General features: G+C 39.7%; 2 protein-coding genes across 2 annotated transcripts; both read left to right on the forward strand.

Annotated features, from left to right (window-relative positions):
* The first annotated feature begins 761 nt into the window (after positions 1-761).
* Positions 762-5,343, forward strand: bnip3la (BCL2 interacting protein 3 like a). Its single transcript, XM_088430705.1, has 6 exons — positions 762-914; positions 1,896-2,157; positions 2,232-2,313; positions 3,637-3,746; positions 3,859-4,008; positions 4,148-5,343. The coding sequence occupies exons 1-6, from the start codon at positions 833-835 to the stop codon at positions 4,194-4,196; spliced, it is 735 nt and encodes a 244-aa protein (XP_088286831.1). The 5' UTR covers positions 762-832; the 3' UTR covers positions 4,197-5,343.
* Positions 5,344-6,453: 1,110 nt separating this feature from the next.
* Positions 6,454-17,172, forward strand: LOC148429943 (dihydropyrimidinase-related protein 2-like). Its single transcript, XM_088418193.1, has 14 exons — positions 6,454-6,755; positions 9,472-9,560; positions 9,726-9,910; positions 10,046-10,210; positions 10,798-10,859; positions 10,986-11,066; positions 11,154-11,222; positions 11,309-11,429; positions 11,505-11,661; positions 12,767-12,908; positions 12,993-13,163; positions 13,570-13,749; positions 15,408-15,597; positions 15,684-17,172. Exons 1-14 carry the CDS (start codon positions 6,714-6,716, stop codon positions 15,773-15,775), a joined length of 1,746 nt encoding a protein of 581 aa, XP_088274319.1. The 5' UTR covers positions 6,454-6,713; the 3' UTR covers positions 15,776-17,172.
* The last annotated feature ends 2,178 nt before the right edge of the window (positions 17,173-19,350 follow it).

Here is a 19,350-nt window from a genome sequence, read left to right on the forward strand (position 1 = left end):
AACATGAAAGAAGAGCGTCTAACCGTGGAAGGATAGATACATGTCCACAACCTGACTAATATGTTGTTTTTCTTTACCAGATATGAAACACTTAGGGGAACTCACCACTGCTCAGTGACATGAAAAGCCTGTGGAATGGGTAGTTCCTACAGATTCCTCCACATTTCAACAAAATGTTAATGTTGCGGCCATCACTGCAATTACAAACTTGAGTTTCCTATGTGCTTTGTCCACAATTAGTGATGAAAGACACTATTGGATCACTCTCCACTTAAAGGGACAATGTCTAAGATTTAGACATTTTCATTAAGGGGGAATAAATTAAATGATTATACATTTCAAAAACGTGCAAATGAATGCGTTCTCAACGACCAACGATATGTTTATAATATAATCGTAGGTCGGGTTATCTTTACATTATATTACATGGGTGGTGGCACTCCGGAGGCTGCCATGTCTGTAACGGACAATGGTAAATGTATCACCACCTGAATTTATTTTATGGATAACTAGACCTACGAATATATTTAAAATACACTGATGTTAAGAACGTATTTATTTGCGAGTTATCAAATTTTATAATCCTTTATTATTTTTATTTTTTCAAACTGTCTAAATCTTACACATTGTCCCTTTAAAGCCTTGTGCTTTTATCATGGATTGCTTGGCTTTCCACATCACAATTCAATCACACTCACGTATATTAACATGAAAGACGCACGTCTAACCATGGAAGAATAGATACATGTCTATGACCGAATATAAGTACAGGTACGTCCATTGCTATCTGTCTGTACGCTGGACAGAATCCGCGCATGCGCATAGGCTGGTCATGTTGACGAAAGCTAAAACAGAAGTCAATATGTCTACCGCTGTTGCCCAACGAAACAATAATGAGGAGCCCGCACTTAACGGTAACGTCGTTTGCATTCATCTTTTGCATAACTTGAAGCTATTTTGACTTATCTTCATTGGTGTTTTGACTTTCGACCGTAACAGTGCTCTCACAATTTAGGTTAAAGTTACATGGGTAAAAAGCGTTTCCTCATCCTGTTGGAAGGGGCGGTGGGTAATATTGATGACGTTGCTGAGAAATAGCCAATGGGGTTTCGCAATCTTGTGATTGATGTGAATTGTAACCTATCACGTAGCCCACTCAGTGTTGGGCGGACTACAACCAAAATGAAAACAACTTTCGAGACGAAAGCCTAATACTGTATTGTGATGCTATTGTAATTTAAGAATCCCCATGCAATGACCATAATTCTTAGAATTTTAAATGCTACCGTTGTTTCAACCACAAGTCGTCTCACTTATTTAATTCCTTTAAAATAAGACAGAAAATTGTCACAGGACAAAAAGGGCAATAGTTGCATTGTCACTGCTATCAAAAACACATTTTAGACGACCCTGGTTTTGTTCACCCCCGCCAAAAAACGTAAACGTTTCAATTGTAGTCTGGTCATATCTGCAACAGTGGCTCGTCGGTGCAGCTTGTCCGTTACGCAACAGAGACCTGAATTGTTGACATAGCTATAAATGTAAAAATACATTTGGTCATGCCCGGGCACGTCGTTCAATCGTTTTACGGTCAATACGTTTTATTTCTTGTTGTATAATTTGAACGAAAGGATGAGGCGTTTCCTGCGATTACTTTGCATTCTGTGTTCAGCCAAGCTTGGTATAAAGGATTGCATAACAGTGTGCTGTGTAGAAACAAACGCGCTCACTGTTAGTAGGGCAGTGGCACAAATATGAACGCTATCACTGATGCAGTGCAGATATTTATATACAAGCCCTAATGAATAAATGCACATCAAATTTTCTGCCAAACAGACTCACAGTCGAATTGAGTCGTCTGAAATAGTCTTTTTAAGCTTTTGTATTTTTCTAAGGCTCCTGGGTAGAGTTGGAGTTGAATGGAAACACAGGAGCTCAAGGTGTTCACACCAGCGTGCAACTATCAGCTGCTGCAGACCAAATAAATGCCAATGCTGGCACAGGTCAAACTTTGGAAGTTGTGCCAGAGATTGATGAAAGCTTAATTGGAGGACTGGAACATGTGCCGTCATCCTCCTCCATTCACAATGGGGACATGGAGAGGATCCTCCTGGATGCACAGCATGAATCCAGCCCGAGTAATTCTTCGTGTGACAGGTGGGGCTGAAGTTATGTGCTACTTGGTGTCAATATTCTAACATATACTTATGAACCATAACGTGTCAACTCAGTCCCTACAGGCCACAAAGTCCCAATCAGGATGAAGGTCAAATCACTTTTGATGTGGACATGTCCAGTCCAAGAGTTTGTCAGGTAGAAGTTACTTTCAATGTTTCAAAACAAAAGATAATTCCTTTGTATTCTTGAAACACTATCACACCGGTTTATGGAGAGCACCCCCGCCTCTTGTCATATAGCTCATCTGCGCACCTAATGCGGGCAAACAACAAGGAAAATGGAGTAATCTATCATAGCAAATATATTGTGTCAAATCCATGGTTCATAAAGTCTTGCCATCATTATAACTTTCATAGCAATACAGTGCTTTATATCACACAAGAACGGTGCTTCTCAATTCTTTTTTGCAAAACCCCCATAGGAATGCGAAAACATTTTGTTTGCCGACCCCCCCAACCACCACCACAGTGACTTTGAGATCATTATCTATAAATACTCTATAGGTATGCCTAAAATTGCATTGTTTTTAACATTAATGAAAGAAAAAAAGCATTATGAAACAAATGTTTACTTTTTACTGGATTTATACACTATTTGAGAAGGACATACTAGACTAATGTACACTTAAATGTAAAACAGTGAGCATATTCTGAAAGATGCAATGGCCACATATGTAAGTAACAACAAGTAAGCTGTCAGCTGTTGTGTTAACAAGCAGGACAGATGTGCATGCATTCCACTTCATGTTGCAGTAATTTTTGTTTCTTGTTATGGTCGTCATCACATAGCTTTGCCGTCCCTGATATTCTTCTGTGGTAGGATTGCAAAAACACAAGAGGCTAAAGAAAAAGTAAACCACTCAAATTGTACAACCTCAGGAGTTTTTAACTTAATGCTGTTCACTGCACCTGATGATTGTGATCATCTTTCAGTTAGGGCTGCACTATTAGGTCAAAAGTAATAGTCACGATTATTTTGGTATTATTATTATTATTATTGGTATTATAATATTGAAATCATGATTTTAATCACCATTATTTCTCATGTTTGCGCAAACATGTCTATTTATTGCCCTTTTTTAAAACAAGCAGTATATAAACGAGGCTTCAAGCCTTGATACTTACAAATAATAATAATACTTAACTAAAATAGATAAAATATAATCAAAAAAAAAAATTCACCCAAGACATGTCAAAAACTTGGCACACAGCTAACTTACTTGCTGAGTGCAAACCAATGAAAAAAAATCAAGTCTACTTGCAACCAAGCACATTATTTTTAAGCAAATTTTAATCAAATAGCAGTCAATGTCATTTTCGGTTATGTCATTTTTTTAAAGGTTAATATCGCAGAGGATCAGCTTAATTAATCGTGGCAGTATCGTGATCTCGATTAAAATTTGATTAATTCTGCAGCCCTACTTTCAGTGTTAACTATTTGGTCTGTTCACATTTGTAGTCAGAAGAAGAAGAAGCTACAGACAAAGACAGAGAGGATGACATCCTCTTGAACAAAGACGTTGAATGGGTTGCCGATTGGTCCAGCAGGCCAGAAAACGTTCCACCCAAGTGAGCTGGCTTCTTCAAGTTTTGTATCTTAATTGTGGATTTTGCATATTTGCTTTTTAATTTTTTCTTATCCGACATTTTATGCTTTTGATTTTTTTTCATGTTGTTTCAGGGAATTCCACTTCAGACACCCCAGGCGTACAGGATCTCTTAGTATGAGAAAAAGTGGAGCTATGAAGAAAGGTGGCGTATTCTCTGCTGAATTCCTCAAAGTTTTCATTCCGTCGCTTCTCATTTCGCACATCCTCGCTCTCGGAATCGGGTAAGAAGTTTTTCATGTACAACGACCATTCACACGTTTAATCTGGCTATGTATTCATGTTACAGTTGTTATGCTTAACATATTTTCATTTCAATGATTTTCTGTTTTCTTTTGTCTTCTTTTCTTTTTGTCTTTCAAGGGTGTACATTGGTAAAAGAATCGCCACCGCTTCTGCCAGCTCTTATTGAGTCGACAATGAGCAGTGCCTGGATGTTCTCTTGTCTTTCAAGCAGCCTCTCATCACGTGCTTTTTTGCAGTCATTGTGCACCTACATTTGCCCTCCCAAACCATGTTAGATTGTGTCACATGTTAAGCATACGTACACCAATTGTCATGTGTAGTTACACTTCACCTTGACCCAAGTCACCCAAATTGTCCACTCGCTAAGAATTCCTGTCCACGATGAAAAATCGTAGTCATTATGTTCCAACACAAATGTGGCAAGGGTTTGGTCTCTGGGTTTTAGGTGAAGAGTCGTCAAAATTTCCCTTTTTTTTTTTTTTTTTTGCCACCAGGTGATCAGGCCTTCTAGTTGAATTGCCCTACTACTCTTTCATTCGCCAGTGTTATGAACCAAAAATATACATCATATCTGAAATATGACAAGTAAGTTAGGAAGGAACTTGTTACGCCTTAAATTTTTTAGCTGAGTTTTAGAGGTGCAGCTGTCGAAGGAAAAATAATGCTGCAGACATCTCTTCAAAATTGAAGCTTGACCTTTTCTGCCTTTAGTAGTTTTCGTTTTAAAACTTCACATTTGAAGATTGAACTCTTAAACCTTGATCTACCATGTAGCCAGTGACTTTTGCATCTTGTTGGATTTGACTATTATGATAGTGGAACATGGGCCGGACGGCAATGTACCAGGCCATATGCTGTTTTTTTTGCCTTTATGAATTGTTTTTTTATTGCACATTACAGAAACATTGGCAAAGTGTCAAATCTTTTGCCACCGCACATTTTAATTGTTTTGTTTTTTGGAATTTCCCTGACATGTTTTGCAATTGAAATGCAGATGTGAAGATACTTAAAGCTGTGATCTGCTCCAGTTAGTAGAAACACCCTGATATTGTGTCAATAATATATCATATTAATGAGTAATATGTCTGTATATAGTGTCAGTGTTGTGTTTTTGCTGTCATTTTCGTCACCGTTCAAAGCAGAGCCCACCACTGAATAAGCTGTTTCCAACTGCCTGTTTTCATCTAGATGTCACTGTCTATATCATTAACAATGTGATTTCAGATGTAAATTGCTTGTAAACTTACAGAAAAATAGTAACACAAGCACATGTAACTTCTGCATAATAATAATGAAGATTAATGACCAGGTGACTCAGTTGTCAGTGTTTTTTCAAACGTTCATTAAGGGTTTCCATGCATTGCACAACACACCAATTCTTAAGCTCATACTTAATATGCCAATGGGCTTGTATACAGTTAGTAAGGCAGTGACTAGCACTACAACATAAGGCCCTTAACGATAGTCGTAATAACTCGAACAGATCTTTGATCATTGGTAGGCTTCTCAGGGCTTAACTGAAGAGAACAGTGGAAACTCAAAAAATGATTTTATACTGAATAAAGCAAAAATCTGGTCATCTGGAAGTTAACCCCTGTTTATTAATACAGTACACACTCCCAATATAAAATGTACAGTAAGTATATATTCAGGGCTGTTCTGGGATGAAAATGCTCCCCAGAACGTTAGACGTCAGCTTTCGAGAACGGTTCCACCTCGACCGGCCGTTAGGGAAAAGGTAAAGAAATTCCTAATTGCCACCACGCCCCTGTATGTACCCCTGTATGTACAGTATGTATAGTTATGCACAACAGACGTCAAAAGTCTACACACCCCTGTTCCAATGTTTGTGTGTGTGTGTGTGTGTGTGTGTGTGTATGATTTAAGAAATAAATAAGACAATTTCCCAGCATTTGTCAGCTGTAAAATGCACAGGCGCAATAGGTAACGAGTATACAAATAAAACACTTTTAGAAGGGAAGTGAAAATAAGCAGATATGGGTATACAGCTGTGCACGCCAGCTCGAACGATGGCCGTACTTCGAATTAATCATATGAAAACTCATGTTAAATGGAAGTCAGCAAAATGTGCCTTAATTCCAAAGGCTTTTGATCAAAGCCTGAACAATTTCAGATGAATTTCCTGGATATTTTTTTACTGATACTCGGAACTGCTGATAATCACCTCAACATCGAGCTTTTGGGGCCCTAAACAATTATTGCCTGGCTTGCCTGCACTGTTGTGGCACTTTTGGCTATAAATTGCACATTCAGAGTGATCTTTTATTATTGCGGGGAGTCTAATTATTTCGTGCTCACGTATAAAATGTTGGAACCTTTATAGTTAAACATTTAAGCAATATGGAGCTGCGGCTGACTAGGGTGGGGTATTGCGCATGCGCGCTACGGTTTAGCCCATTTCTTGAGACCTGTCTTCTGGGATCTATTCCTACTGAATTCCAGTCATTTGGATGCTGGTCTCAAATTGTGGCACTCCATTTGAATCAGTGTTTTGGCTAGCACTTTTTAAACGGCGCTCACAATCCATAGAAGTTGTTCGACAGGTACAAAATTTGCCCTGGGCGTCAATTATCCGTTGAGCATCCATTCATTCTTTGACCGGCTGCTGAGGTTTTCCAGTCTTGCTAGCTAGCGTTAGCCGAGAGACAGGATTCCAGTCAAAATGTCGGGTTACCAAGGAAAAAAGAACATTCCACGAATCACTGTGAGTATTTTATTGTTCCTACACCACCGTTTTATAACCCAGTTGTGTTATGGTGTGCATTTTTATTTTTTTCTTTCTTTTTTGTTTTACTCGTACATCAAGCTCGCAAACATCAGTCATTGTAAGCATCCAGTTACCTTGCCATCAGCGGCATCACCAGTTATGCTGTTTTTTTTTCTCCCACTCTTCACCTTTATACATGTGCAAGCACTAATTTTGGTGACACATTGTTTAATTTAAGGTTGAAATTATAAACCTCACAACGTTGATGGATGCCGTGTTAGTCGATAGAATTAAAATCTCCTTAAGTAGGTCACTGGAAAGCCCCCCCCTAAAAAAAAAAAGCCCAATCGTGCAGATGTTGGAGCCTAGCCGAAGGAGCAATATCGACATCAAATAGTAGTCAACTTGGACTGTCGGTGTTGGTTTGGCATGCTTTTAACACCGAAAACCCGCAGTGCTTTCCTTACAACCGTGCAGGTAAATATATACCTATATTATTACTATTACAAAGTGTAGTCGTTAGAATTAGGTAATTTAATTGTTTACTCCTTTTGTGTGAATGGCAACACATGGACACACAGGGTTTTTTACAGCCCTCCATCTATTCGAAGAGCATTTTTTTTTTGTCTTCGGGCCTGACACCAGAGGTCACAGGCTCTCAACCTAATTTCAATCATAGCAGACCCGAACCAGCGCAATGGATTAAAAATAAGAATAAAACAGAATACTTTACACACCCACATAAAACTTGTCAAAATAAAGGCAATCCACGTTTTGCAAATGAGTGACTATAACAATCCATCAATACTGTACATTCCTGATGGATTACGTTACCGTACCCCAGTTACGTTACTGTATCCCATACATGGGGTATGGGTCACCGTGTGATTTTAACAGGGTTTCTGCAGGTTTTCAATGCCATGATGGAAACACTACATTTCTTTTCCCAAATTAAGAGCAAAGTAATTGGGCCACAAAAAAAAAAAAAAAAAAACGTGCAGTGGGCTGCTGAAAAAAATCATAGGAGGTATATGAAAATAGGTTGAGAGCCAGTGACCTATGGTGTCAGGCCCGAAGACAAAAAAAATGCTCATCATTATCCCCAGGGGTCCTTGTACCTAAGTTTGAGAAGCACTGGTTGAATATTAATTATTTATGGTAAATAATACATCATGGACCAATTAATTCAAATTTGATATGGTCTAATAAGGAAAGCATCAAATCAAAGTCACATTCCCCAGAATTATGCAACATTTTGTTGTCTCGTGGCTTGGTTTGTTTTTGGTATTTTGATGGGTTTTATTTTTGGGGGGGGATAGCAAAGTAATCTTATTTTGGGGTATTGCTTGCTATTGGATTATGTTTGCTTGATTAAACTCAAACACAGACTGGTTTAATGACATTTAAAATGAAACCTCTTTGAAATCTTTTTTGAAAATTTTAACCTTACCTTCCTTTTGTTGAAAATAAGAGCAAATCTTACAGTTTGTATAGTATTTGTTATGGCTTTTTGCCCCATCCGAAGAGTGAGAAAAAAGGCTGTTTAACTACCACTGAAAATTTACTTGTACAAAACCAGAAATAAGGAAGATTCTGTTCATGTAGTGTGCTATATGTATATTTGTTTTATATTTCTGCCCATGCATATGGCTACTATTTTTTATGGCTAATTTTGAAGAAAAGTCAAATAATTTTTGTCGCAAGCCCTCACAGACAGTATGAAATAACATGAATTATAGGGCCTTAGGTTTTACTCTTCCTTGGAGTTTACATTTCTTTATTGAGCTTTTCAAAACTATGGTAATGTTTTATTGAGTTAGTACTCTACATATAACTGTAGCGCTTCTGTACCATGTGAATAGTGTATTTGAAACTGCTCCAGAGGGAGGCCTTTGTACAGATAATGAATGGAACCAATACATTTGTGGGGCATGTTTTGATTTTCACAAAGAAGCTCTTTTATTGTGGTTGTTATCACAGAGTGAACATAGCAAGCAGTTTAATAGTGTGGTTGAGGTTATATACAGTGACTAATATCTGACAGTTAGTGCCAGCAGGCAATAATTCCCATATTGTTGTATTAAATGACAGTGTTATTTAGTCAAATGTCTGTTTTCCTATTCAATTACACAGAAAACAAAGGCTCACTACACCCACTCTCCTTTTGTCCATTCGGACAATTCATGCTGTGACAGTTTGAGTAAATTACTTTTACTAAATCTTTACTTTCTTTCTTTCTATCTATCTATCTATCTATCTATCTATCTATCTATCTATCTATCTATCTATCTATCTATCTATCTATCTATCTATCTATCTATCTATCTATCTATCTATCTATCTATCTATCTATCTATCTATCTATCTATCTATCTATCTATCTATCTATCTATCTTATCTATCTATCTATCTATCTATCTATCTATCTATCTATCTATCTAGCCATCCATCCATCCATCCATCCATCCATCCATCCATTCACCTAGTCCAATTTCCGTCATAGGTTTGAACTTGGTTGTACATCTACCCGTATATATACAGTACTCTTTGATTTTAATGGAGATCACTTGTGTGCACATTGAGCTCCATTTCCACCTCAAAATCAAGTAGATCATCCTTGAGCTCAGCCATGATCTGGATGAGGACTGCCGCTTTTCAAAATGGATGCATTTGACGGATACTTTATCAAATGAAAACTGTCCTTAACTTGCAGAGTGACCGTCTCCTCATAAAAGGAGCAAAGATCGTGAATGATGATCAGTCCTTCATGGCTGATATTTATATGGAGGACGGCGTCATCAAGTAAGATTTAATATTTCAGTTCACTGTTTGAATACATTGTCATTTTTTGTCATTTGAATGAAAATCATTGATGTTCTAAAACAGTAATGTTACGTGGTAATTTTATTCTTCTATATTTGCTTCATAGGCATTTAGATTGTTCATCTTTTGTTTCTGTTCTTCCAGACAAATAGGTGACAACCTAATTGTCCCTGGGGGAGTTAAGATCATAGAGGCTCATGGGAGAATGGTGATGCCCGGAGGCATTGACGTGCACACCCGATTCCAGATGTGTGACAGAGGCATGGTGGCAGCAGATGACTTCTACCAGGGCACCAGGGCAGCTCTGGCGGGCGGCACTACCATGATCAGTAAGTAGACCATCAAGGTGCACAAATACCATCACAGTGGTTATAACATTGCACAGGTAGGTACATACTACCAGACGTTTGTTTACATCTAGCACCCATACATTAAACCTCGGCTCTTTTTTTGGTATTTTCCAGTTGACCACGTGGTCCCGGAGCCTGGCATGGGCTTGGTTGCAGCTTTCAAGCAGTGGAGAGAATTGGCTGACAGCAAAACCTGTTGTGACTACTCTTTCCATGTGGACCTCACAGACTGGAAAAAAGGCACTCAGGAAGAGATGGAGACCTTGGTGAAGGAACATGGTATGAAGTCAGCATTTGCAATGCGACCGACCGCTCATTTGTTACTACTGTCTACACCAGGGGTTTCCAATGTAGTGCCCACTTGTTCTGCTAATAGTTTACAAGAGATAGAACATTGGTGATTTTCTATGAATTTTTCAAACAATTATACATGTATTACATTTACATGGCATATTACACTTGATTTACATATTTACTACAGCTGTTCCCTTATTATTGTGAAAAATCGTTAACATGATCGGTGTCTTCACATAAACTGGTAGCCCTTCATATTACTCATTACCAAAAAAGTAGCTCTCCGTTTCAAAAAGGTTGGTGACCCCTGGTCTATACTTTACAGCCACAAATGCTCAGCCAAGTTATTGTGTCATGACAAATATCACATGTTCCCCTCATTCAGTCCTTGCATGGTGTTTTACGGGGAAAAAAAATAACATTCTCACAAGACCTCCATGTCTCTTTTGTAATTATGTTTTGTGTGTGTGTTTTTTTTTGTGTTTGTTTTACTCTTCCTCCTTTGCTCTGGGTTTCTCCCCCTTTTGCTCTCTTTTTTCCACTTTTGGCTCTCATAAGTTTTCTATCTTCAGGTGTCAACTCTTTCCTGGTCTATTTGGCTTATAAGGATGTTTTCCAACTTTCTGACTCTCAGGTGCGCTTAACACTTGCACAATTCGCGAGGTCTTGTCTTTCCATTAAATTTCCATGCAAGACTGTCTAGTTGTCTTTGTGTGACCTCTGCTAATAATCTTAACAAGTCCTTGTCGTAATATTTTAGATTTACGAGGTTTTCAGTGTCATCAGGGACCTCGGTGCCATCGCTCAAGTGCATGCTGAGAATGGTGATCTTATTGCTGAGGTAAGAAAAAATATATATTGTATGATAAATAAGCACTTGAAAATCAAATTTGGCGCATGATGTTTTTGTTTGGATTTTTTTTTTTAGGAGCAGAGGCGTATTCTTGAGTTGGGTATAACTGGGCCTGAAGGTCATGTGCTAAGTCGACCAGAAGAGGTTAAGTGGCTTAAAATTTAAACACAGCAGAGGGCTCAGGATAGGCTGACAAGAGAAATATTCCGGTGTGTTTGTGTGCACGACAGGTGGAGGCAGAGGCAGTCAATCGTTCTATCACCATTGCCAATCAGACCAATTGTCCAGTTTACATTACCAAGGTGATGAGCAAGAGTGCTGCAGATGTTATCGCTCTGGCCAGGAAAAAGGGTATGACGTAAAATGTTTTCTTTTATCGTACATTTGGCTTAGATTTTTCAACGGCTGCTTCTGTCCGCTTTTTAGGTTCTGTGGTTTTTGGTGAGCCCATCTCGGCCAGCTTGGGCACTGATGGGACTCATTACTGGAGCAAGAACTGGGCCAAGGCTGCGACCTATGTCACTTCTCCACCACTCAGTCCTGATCCCACCACCCCTGATTACCTCAGCTCTCTGCTGTCATGGTTGGTGTTTGGAATCAAAGATAGCACAGTCTTAACAGATATTTGATAGTACTTTTTGTGCACGCTTGTAAGACTGACAAAGCATTTATTCGTGCCTACCTTCATATCTGAGCACACTAACATAAGACTATCTTGAGTTACAACATGGCATTTTTTCCTTTGTGTTATGAGTCAACATTTGACTGATAAGGATACTGGTCAAGTTAAAAAAATATAAGCCAAATAGGCCGTTTCTTGAACTAGACATGCAGCCAAACATGAAATTAAAACACTCACAAGAACCATAGAGAAGATGCCAACAGAGCAACTCAACTGACTTTAGGATGGCAAGCTCATTCCCATCTTAAAAGCATGTCAAAAATGCATCAAATGCACTATTGTACGCTTGCGTGTCCTTTTGCTTAAAGGCCCTAGATCATGGTATTTTCCACTTTGCACCCACCTGCATTTAAATTACATTTGGCACATTGATGATTTAACATTTTATTAAATATGAGTTTTATGGTACTGATATTTATATCCAGAAAGTAAAACGCCTTGTACACAGAGACTGCACGTCTCGCTAAGTGGCTGCCTCGCTTACTTCATGATGTCATTCAATGCTGGCCGGCCACGAAACATCCATCCATCCTCTTGACCACTCATCCTCACGAGGCTTGCGGAAGATGGAGACTGTTCCATTGAATTATGGGGTCACAAACATTTTTCTGACATTAAAATGCAAAACAGTCTCAATACACCGCTCTCACTAACATCCATTTCTTTTATCAAGTCAGTCCCTGTGGAAACCCAGTATTCATAACAGTAGTACGTCACTTTTATTTTATGTTGGTGAAGTCAGAACTGATCAATGCAATTTCAATCAAGAAATTAATTTGATACTCCTATTCGGGTTAAAATCTTGATAATGGAACAAACTATATCTTTGAAATCCATAAAACTAGTGTCTTGTTTTGAAGAATAGAGGCTTTTATGGCTAATGAGAGCTCATGAAAAGAAAATTAATGAAGTGTCATGAAGAGACTGCATGCTTCTGAGACTCAATTTCTGGTTCTCATGTTGTATTGTCATCTGAAAGTACTCTTTTGCATTCCGTCACATCCAGTGGAGATTTGCAGGTGACAGGTAGCGCTCACTGCACTTTCCAGACATCCCAGCGCGCAGTTGGCAAAGATAACTTCACCTTAATTCCAGAGGGCACCAATGGAACTGAAGAGAGGATGTCCCTCATTTGGGACAAATGTGTGGTGAGAGACGATATTCATTTGGGGAAAAATTAAAGCGATTAGGTATGGGTTCTAAGGGCTTGCTCCCATAATATTTTGCACCAGGTGTCTGGGAAGATGGATGAGAATCAGTTTGTGGCGGTGACCAGCACAAATGCGGCCAAGATCTTCAACCTCTTTCCTCGTAAGGGCCGCATTGCTGTGGGCTCTGATGCTGACCTTGTTTTGTGGGACCCGGATGTCACCAAAATCATTTCAGCCAAGAACCACAACTTGGTAAATGTGGGGTCGCTTTACAAATTGGGCTTTTCTGTTAATAAATCAGTGTCGATTAGCGGTTAGTCTACCTGTCCAACAGTTCTTAGGTCAGAGGTTCGGATTAGCACTTGTGTAAATGATCACTTGCTTCCCCCCGTGTCCCCAACATTTTTTCATGTCAACCGAAAACTCAAAATTGCCCATAGCTGAGAGTGTGAAAGGGCGCATATTGACAGACGACCAATCAAAAATGACTTTGTGTAGTTCAGAGTAGAGTTCAAACCTGGGGACAGTTCATACCGGGACTCGGTGGCCATCCCTAGCCTCGGCTCGTCCTAAATGAGGATAAGCAATTAGAAAACGAATGGGATTTTAAGAAGGCCTGCTTTTGACTCCTGTCCCTGTCTTCCTGTCCTTCTGCCAGGCTGTAGAGTACAACATCTTTGAGGGCACAGAGGTGCGCGGAGGTCCTCTGGTTGTGATCAGCCAAGGTAAAGTGGTGCTAGAAGAAGGCAGCCTTCACACGACAGAGGGCTGCGGGCGCTACATCAGCCGGAAAGCCTTTCCAGACCACGTGTACAAGAAGATAAAGGCTCGTAGCAGGGTGCGTCTATCTGGAAAGAAGGATCTAGTGCGGTGTTGCCCAACCTTTATTGAGCTAAGGCACATTTTTGTTTTGAAAATATCTCACAACGCACCACCAAACACAATGCAGGTCACACGTTTGGACACCCCTTCGCATTCAATGCATCGTCTTCATTTTTGTCACGCCGAATGCATCAGAACTACGAATGAAGACATGTTGAGTTATGTACTTAAACAAAAAGTGATAAAACTGAAAACATGTTTTATATTCAAGTCTTTTCAAAATGGTCATCATTTGCTGTGATTTACTGCTTTGCACACTCTTGACACCTTGAGCTTCAAGAGCTGTTACCTGAAATGGTTATCACTTCACCGGTGTGACTTAACAGGATTAATGAGGGGGCGACCCGGCTCACTGTTAGATTGGTCGTCTCCTAACTGAGAGGCCGTGAGCTGGATCCCCACCCGTTGTGACCATGCCAAGTCGCTGCAACCCCCAGTTGTTTTTGACGCTTACGTCATCAGTAGGTAAATGAGGAGTCAGTGTAAAACGCGAGTACCTATAAGTGCTAGTCCACTTCCGTTTCAATTCATGGAATTTCATGCTCTGGCAATGGTGTTGAGATTATGAGTTGTGTTGTGCAAAAATCAGGTTATTACACAGCCACCAGCCCTATTGGACAGCTGCTACAATTCATATTATGGTATGATCTAATCAGCTAACTACAGAAACATGAGTGGCCATCTTTACTTTAAAGCACAGGTGTCGAACTCCAGTCCTCGAGGGCCGATATCCTACATGTTTTCAAACCTTTACCCTCAAAAACACCATTCAAATGATTGGGATCATTTTGAAGCTCCTGCAGAGCTTGCTAATGAGCTCATCATTTGAATCAGGTGTGTTGGGGAAAGAAAACCGGAAAACATGCAGGACGCCGGCCCTCGAGGACTGGAGTTCGACACCTATGCTTTAAAGGGATACTGTGTCATTTTTCGAATGCGCCTGTGGGAGCTCCAGGGGCATTACGGTAAATGTAGCACCCCCTGCTGTCCGTAGCGATAACAGACGTGCCATGAACAGTAATATAATTTCATGACAGCTAGATCTCCGATTATATTTAAAACATACTGTTGGTCATTAAGAACACATTTATTTGCAAGTTTTTGAAATGTATACTCATTCAATTTGTTCATTTTTAATGAAAAACGGTCTAAATCTTACACGGTGTTGAATGAGAAGGCGTGTCCAAAGTTTTGGCATGGATCAGGGCCGCTCGCGAATAGTGAAAATCTGAGTGAGATGACAGTGAAGCTTTGTTTTTGGCTAAATGAGATTTCTGAATTTACGTCAACATAGTTTTCTTTGCACCCAGATGGCTGATTGCAAAGCACTAACTACATTTGTCTAAATTTAGCCCCATTATTTAAACATAGGTTTTTGATGCCACAAGATGGTGCCAATGTAGTACAGTTAGATGTTTTCTTACAAGAATAGAGAGTTTTTCCATCTTAAGTTAAAGTTTCAAACAAACAAAAACACGCTAAAAGCCAAAGCATAAACGGCAGGCCCTACTGAAATTAAGGATATTCTAGTAGTCTAGGATTTTCTGGTAATCACTGATCTAACGTGACAAGGAGTCAACGCCGTCACGCTGATGAAATGATTGAATTGTTCAGCTGACAGAGTTGCGTGGAGTCCCCCGGGGTCAGTACGATGGGCCGGTGTGCGAGGTGATTCTCACTCCCAAGGTCCTGTCCTCAGTCACTGCCGCAAAGACCTCTCCCACCAAGCAGCAACAGCAGCAGCAGCAGCAATTTATTCAGCAGCCGGTGCGTAACCTCCACCAGTCTGGCTTCAGTCTGTCAGGTGAGTGACTCCACCCCCCCTTCCCCATAGCACATCAATTTCACTTGCAGTTGTATCGTGATTATTCTAATTGCTGCCGTTGTTAGGTGCTCAAATTGACGACAATGTTCCGCGCCGTAACACTCAGCGCATCGTGGCTCCCCCTGGAGGAAAAGCCAACATCACCAGCCTTGGTTAAGCTGTTTTAGAACCGCATCAAGGTGCGGGGAGCCCTGTCACTCCTTACTTGCCTGACACTACACTCTTTCAGCATCGCTCACTGTTAGGTTCTATTTAACATAAAGGAAAGCACTACAGCATTTCATTTAATCTAATAGCAATCGTTCAAGAAAGTTGAAATTCTTGTCAGATGTTAAACCTTTTACCTCCTTCACTTGGCTTCAGAACACTCCGGATGTTTTTGTGGTCAGCAGTTCATGCTAGAAATGTACAAATGGCACAAAAAACACAGTAGATTCAAAAGTATAGTTCTAATCACCAGAAAAGTTGACTCGGATTTTTTTTCCGTCATTTAATTTTGCTGATCACCGCTGTTTTCCTTTTGTCTTACACTTGCAGTTTCCATTCTTAAATGTTTTTTGTTTGTTTAGAAGCAGAATCATTCATGAATGAAAGGGATCAAAATGGTATTCAGGTATCACGCTTCAATTTTATCCTGTGTTTGGGAGGCGCACAAAGTTGGAGACACGCTTCCCTCTTTCCCCCTCTATTGTGTTCAATGTTCGCCACCTCACCCTTGTTATGACGTGTTATGAGCATATGGACACGGCAAAGTTAGAGGAGAGGTATGCAGAGGTTTTCCCTCTGCTTCTGGTGCTATACGAGCAATGCTATAGTGTATATCTGCAGATGATGTCAACTCTTCCTGCAAGCATCATTCTGCAATCGTCTGTGCTTTGGAGTATGCACCTGGGGACCGATTTAGCCACTTGGTGAGAAAAAATCATTTTGTACCCGCACCGATCCAAATAGGGTAATAACCACGTTTGTGGGCTTGCAACCTTTTTTGTGGCATTTCCATGTTTTTATTCAAATGGTGCACTGCTTGTCCTTTAAGATATTGATCGCACACTGTATTTATGAAGGTGAGACCCGATGGAACATTGCAACATGAATTGTTATATATTTAGCAGATCCCTCACTATGTGCTGATGATGTGTCCACTTCTCTCTTGTGTTTGTGTTGTGATCTAAGTACCAAAAGTCCCGTTCTCCTTTGTTTTACACTAACTTATTATGACCGGTTTGAACTGGTTCCTGGGCAAGTGGCCAGTACGTTGTAGATACATTCTGTCCCTCCGTTACTTTGTCAAGTGTACGCCTTGAATGCCGGGCTATAATGTGAAATGGATTACGTTCCTGTATTTTGGCAAATTTCTTGATTGTGGTTATTGAGCTGCAATCTGCAGCGCTGGTGTTGTCCCACATATTTGGTGTGGTATTCAGTCATGTATATCTTGCAGGATACCAAGGTTTGATGGGGCTCAAATCGTTGGTCCTTTCTGCATCTGACCTGACCTGTGTTGACTTCAGTCGAGTAAAAAAAAAAAGAATAAAAAAAGAATTTGTTACTGCCTCCTTTTTATCATGTTTACTATGCATTGTAAAAGTGTTTTAGGGCATTGGCCAAATTTTATATACATGATTGTTACAATGTGAGGCCTAATTACCAGAATATTAATGTTTTTATTTTCGGAACTTCAGCATTGAATATGGTGCCATTTTTCCATGGATAAATCTTATACTCATTTTACCATGAGATCATTCTCTTAGTTTGTCACAACTAGTACAACACATCTACTTTTATATAGTTTTTTGGGAAACAAACAGAAAATAATAGACATGATTTTTCCCTTTGCACAAAGTACAGTAGTTTACGCCATACCTTCTGCATTTTCAATTTACTTTTTAAGTGTGTGCAGTCGTGCTTGTCTATAGGTGAGCTCTAACTTAACCTAAAATTGACTTTGGGTGAGAGGCAGGCACAGGTACATCTTGAACAAGGGCACCAGCCAATTACTAGAGGATTGATTCATCAAGAATCAATAAACTAACAGCCATTTGCAGGCTTTTGAGTCGATTGCACCTGGACTGCTCTGTTTGTCTTAAAAGACATTTTGGATATTATCTGATTTGTCATTCACATTTACTCTCCACAAAAGTAACTCCAGATTCAAACCACCAACCTCAGAAATGTGAAATGCCACACTAACCTCTCGTGTCTAGTTAGGGTTCACCATATTGGAATCGAATGGTATTATAGTGGTCACGCTAAATATGCTTGGCTGAGCTGAATTATTTTTAAACAGAAAACTTTCAAATTGATCAGTAACCTCAACTGGTATAACACTCACACCTGCTTTCATAGTTATTGTTTTGATAATGAGGTGTCCTGAGATTATATCCGTACATACAGTTTCATCTCTTAAAAATCAAGACCTTAAAGGCTTTAAAATGGACCTTATACACAGGCACTGCGTGGAGGTAATGAAAAAAACAATACGGCTCTGCATCTTCGCTAATTGTTCGACCCCTTCACCTGCAGGTATGAGCTGAACAGGCAAAAGCAGTTATCACATAAATGTGGAAAACATTTGCATTCGGTGAGAGCCGCTGTTACCGGTGAAAAGTTACCAGTCTAGACACAAGTAATTACAAAGGAAAGGGGGTTCCAAATGTCAACATCTCCACCCACGGATGACAGCTTTGGGAGAGAAATTGCCTCAGGAAGGCGTCACAAAACTGATCCCTCTTGGGGAACTCGTCCGCATGAGTCATCAGCAGAGGATCATGTGGGCAAATGCATTGTGTACTGTGCTCTATGTCTGCCATGGCATTTAAACATTTAGCCGTTTTGATTTGGGACCTTGCCCTTTGAGGCATTGACCCTTTGGAATTTCATTTTGACTTATGGAAAAATGATTATTTTTAAAAAATCTTGTTCATTTTTTTCCACACAAAAATGCTAATTCACTCTTATAAGGATTTTTTTTAGAAAATTTTAGTCATTTGAAAAAAAAAAAAGACCTTTCAGAGTTGGAAGTCTGGACCCTTCAGGTTGGCAGACAAACACTCTTTAATGCTGCTTCTACTGGGTGTCAGTTATTCTCCCATCTCTTCAAAAGCAGGCCAGAAAACGAAGGATTCCAACTGACGATAGGAAGACAGAAGGAGAAGCATGGCTCTGGTGGTAGGGTGGCTGCCCACCAACCTAAAGGTTGTGGATTTGTTCCCTTGAGTGACTTTTTATGAATAAGTAAAACTCAAACTTATTTTCAAATTTATTTGAATTTCTCAGTGGGAAAAAAAGGAAGACATAATAAAGTAATCTAGTTTGACTCATGAGAAGCGGTGTGATTTTCCTCCCTGGATGCGCGGTAGAAAACGGATGGTTGGATTGTTCTAGTTTGAAGGATGTGAGAACAGTTTTGGGAGCGATATGAGCTTTTGCAAATGTGCTTTTTTGTCGCACAGAAATTGTTTGGCCAAATGATTTTGAAATGATCTAAGCATTTCAAGAATTTCGCCAAACCAATGTCAAAAAATTGTAACCCAATCACACAAATCTAACATAACAGGAGCATTTTTGATGACAAATGTCATTGGACAGCCAAAACCTTGCCTCATACTGTATTTACCTCTGGTAAAAAGGCCTTTTTTGCGACGGCAAAGACCAGCTGTCCAATACATTTGTTCTATGTTTTATTATTTGACCAGTTTTACATAAAGTGAACTTCAAATCCTCAACTCGAGA

This window comes from Hippichthys cyanospilos, chromosome 1 (genome assembly GCF_059441005.1).
Source record: "Hippichthys cyanospilos isolate Australia breed blue-spotted pipefish chromosome 1, RoL_Hcya_1.0, whole genome shotgun sequence".
In the NCBI taxonomy this organism is placed as follows: domain Eukaryota; kingdom Metazoa; phylum Chordata; class Actinopteri; order Syngnathiformes; family Syngnathidae; genus Hippichthys; species Hippichthys cyanospilos.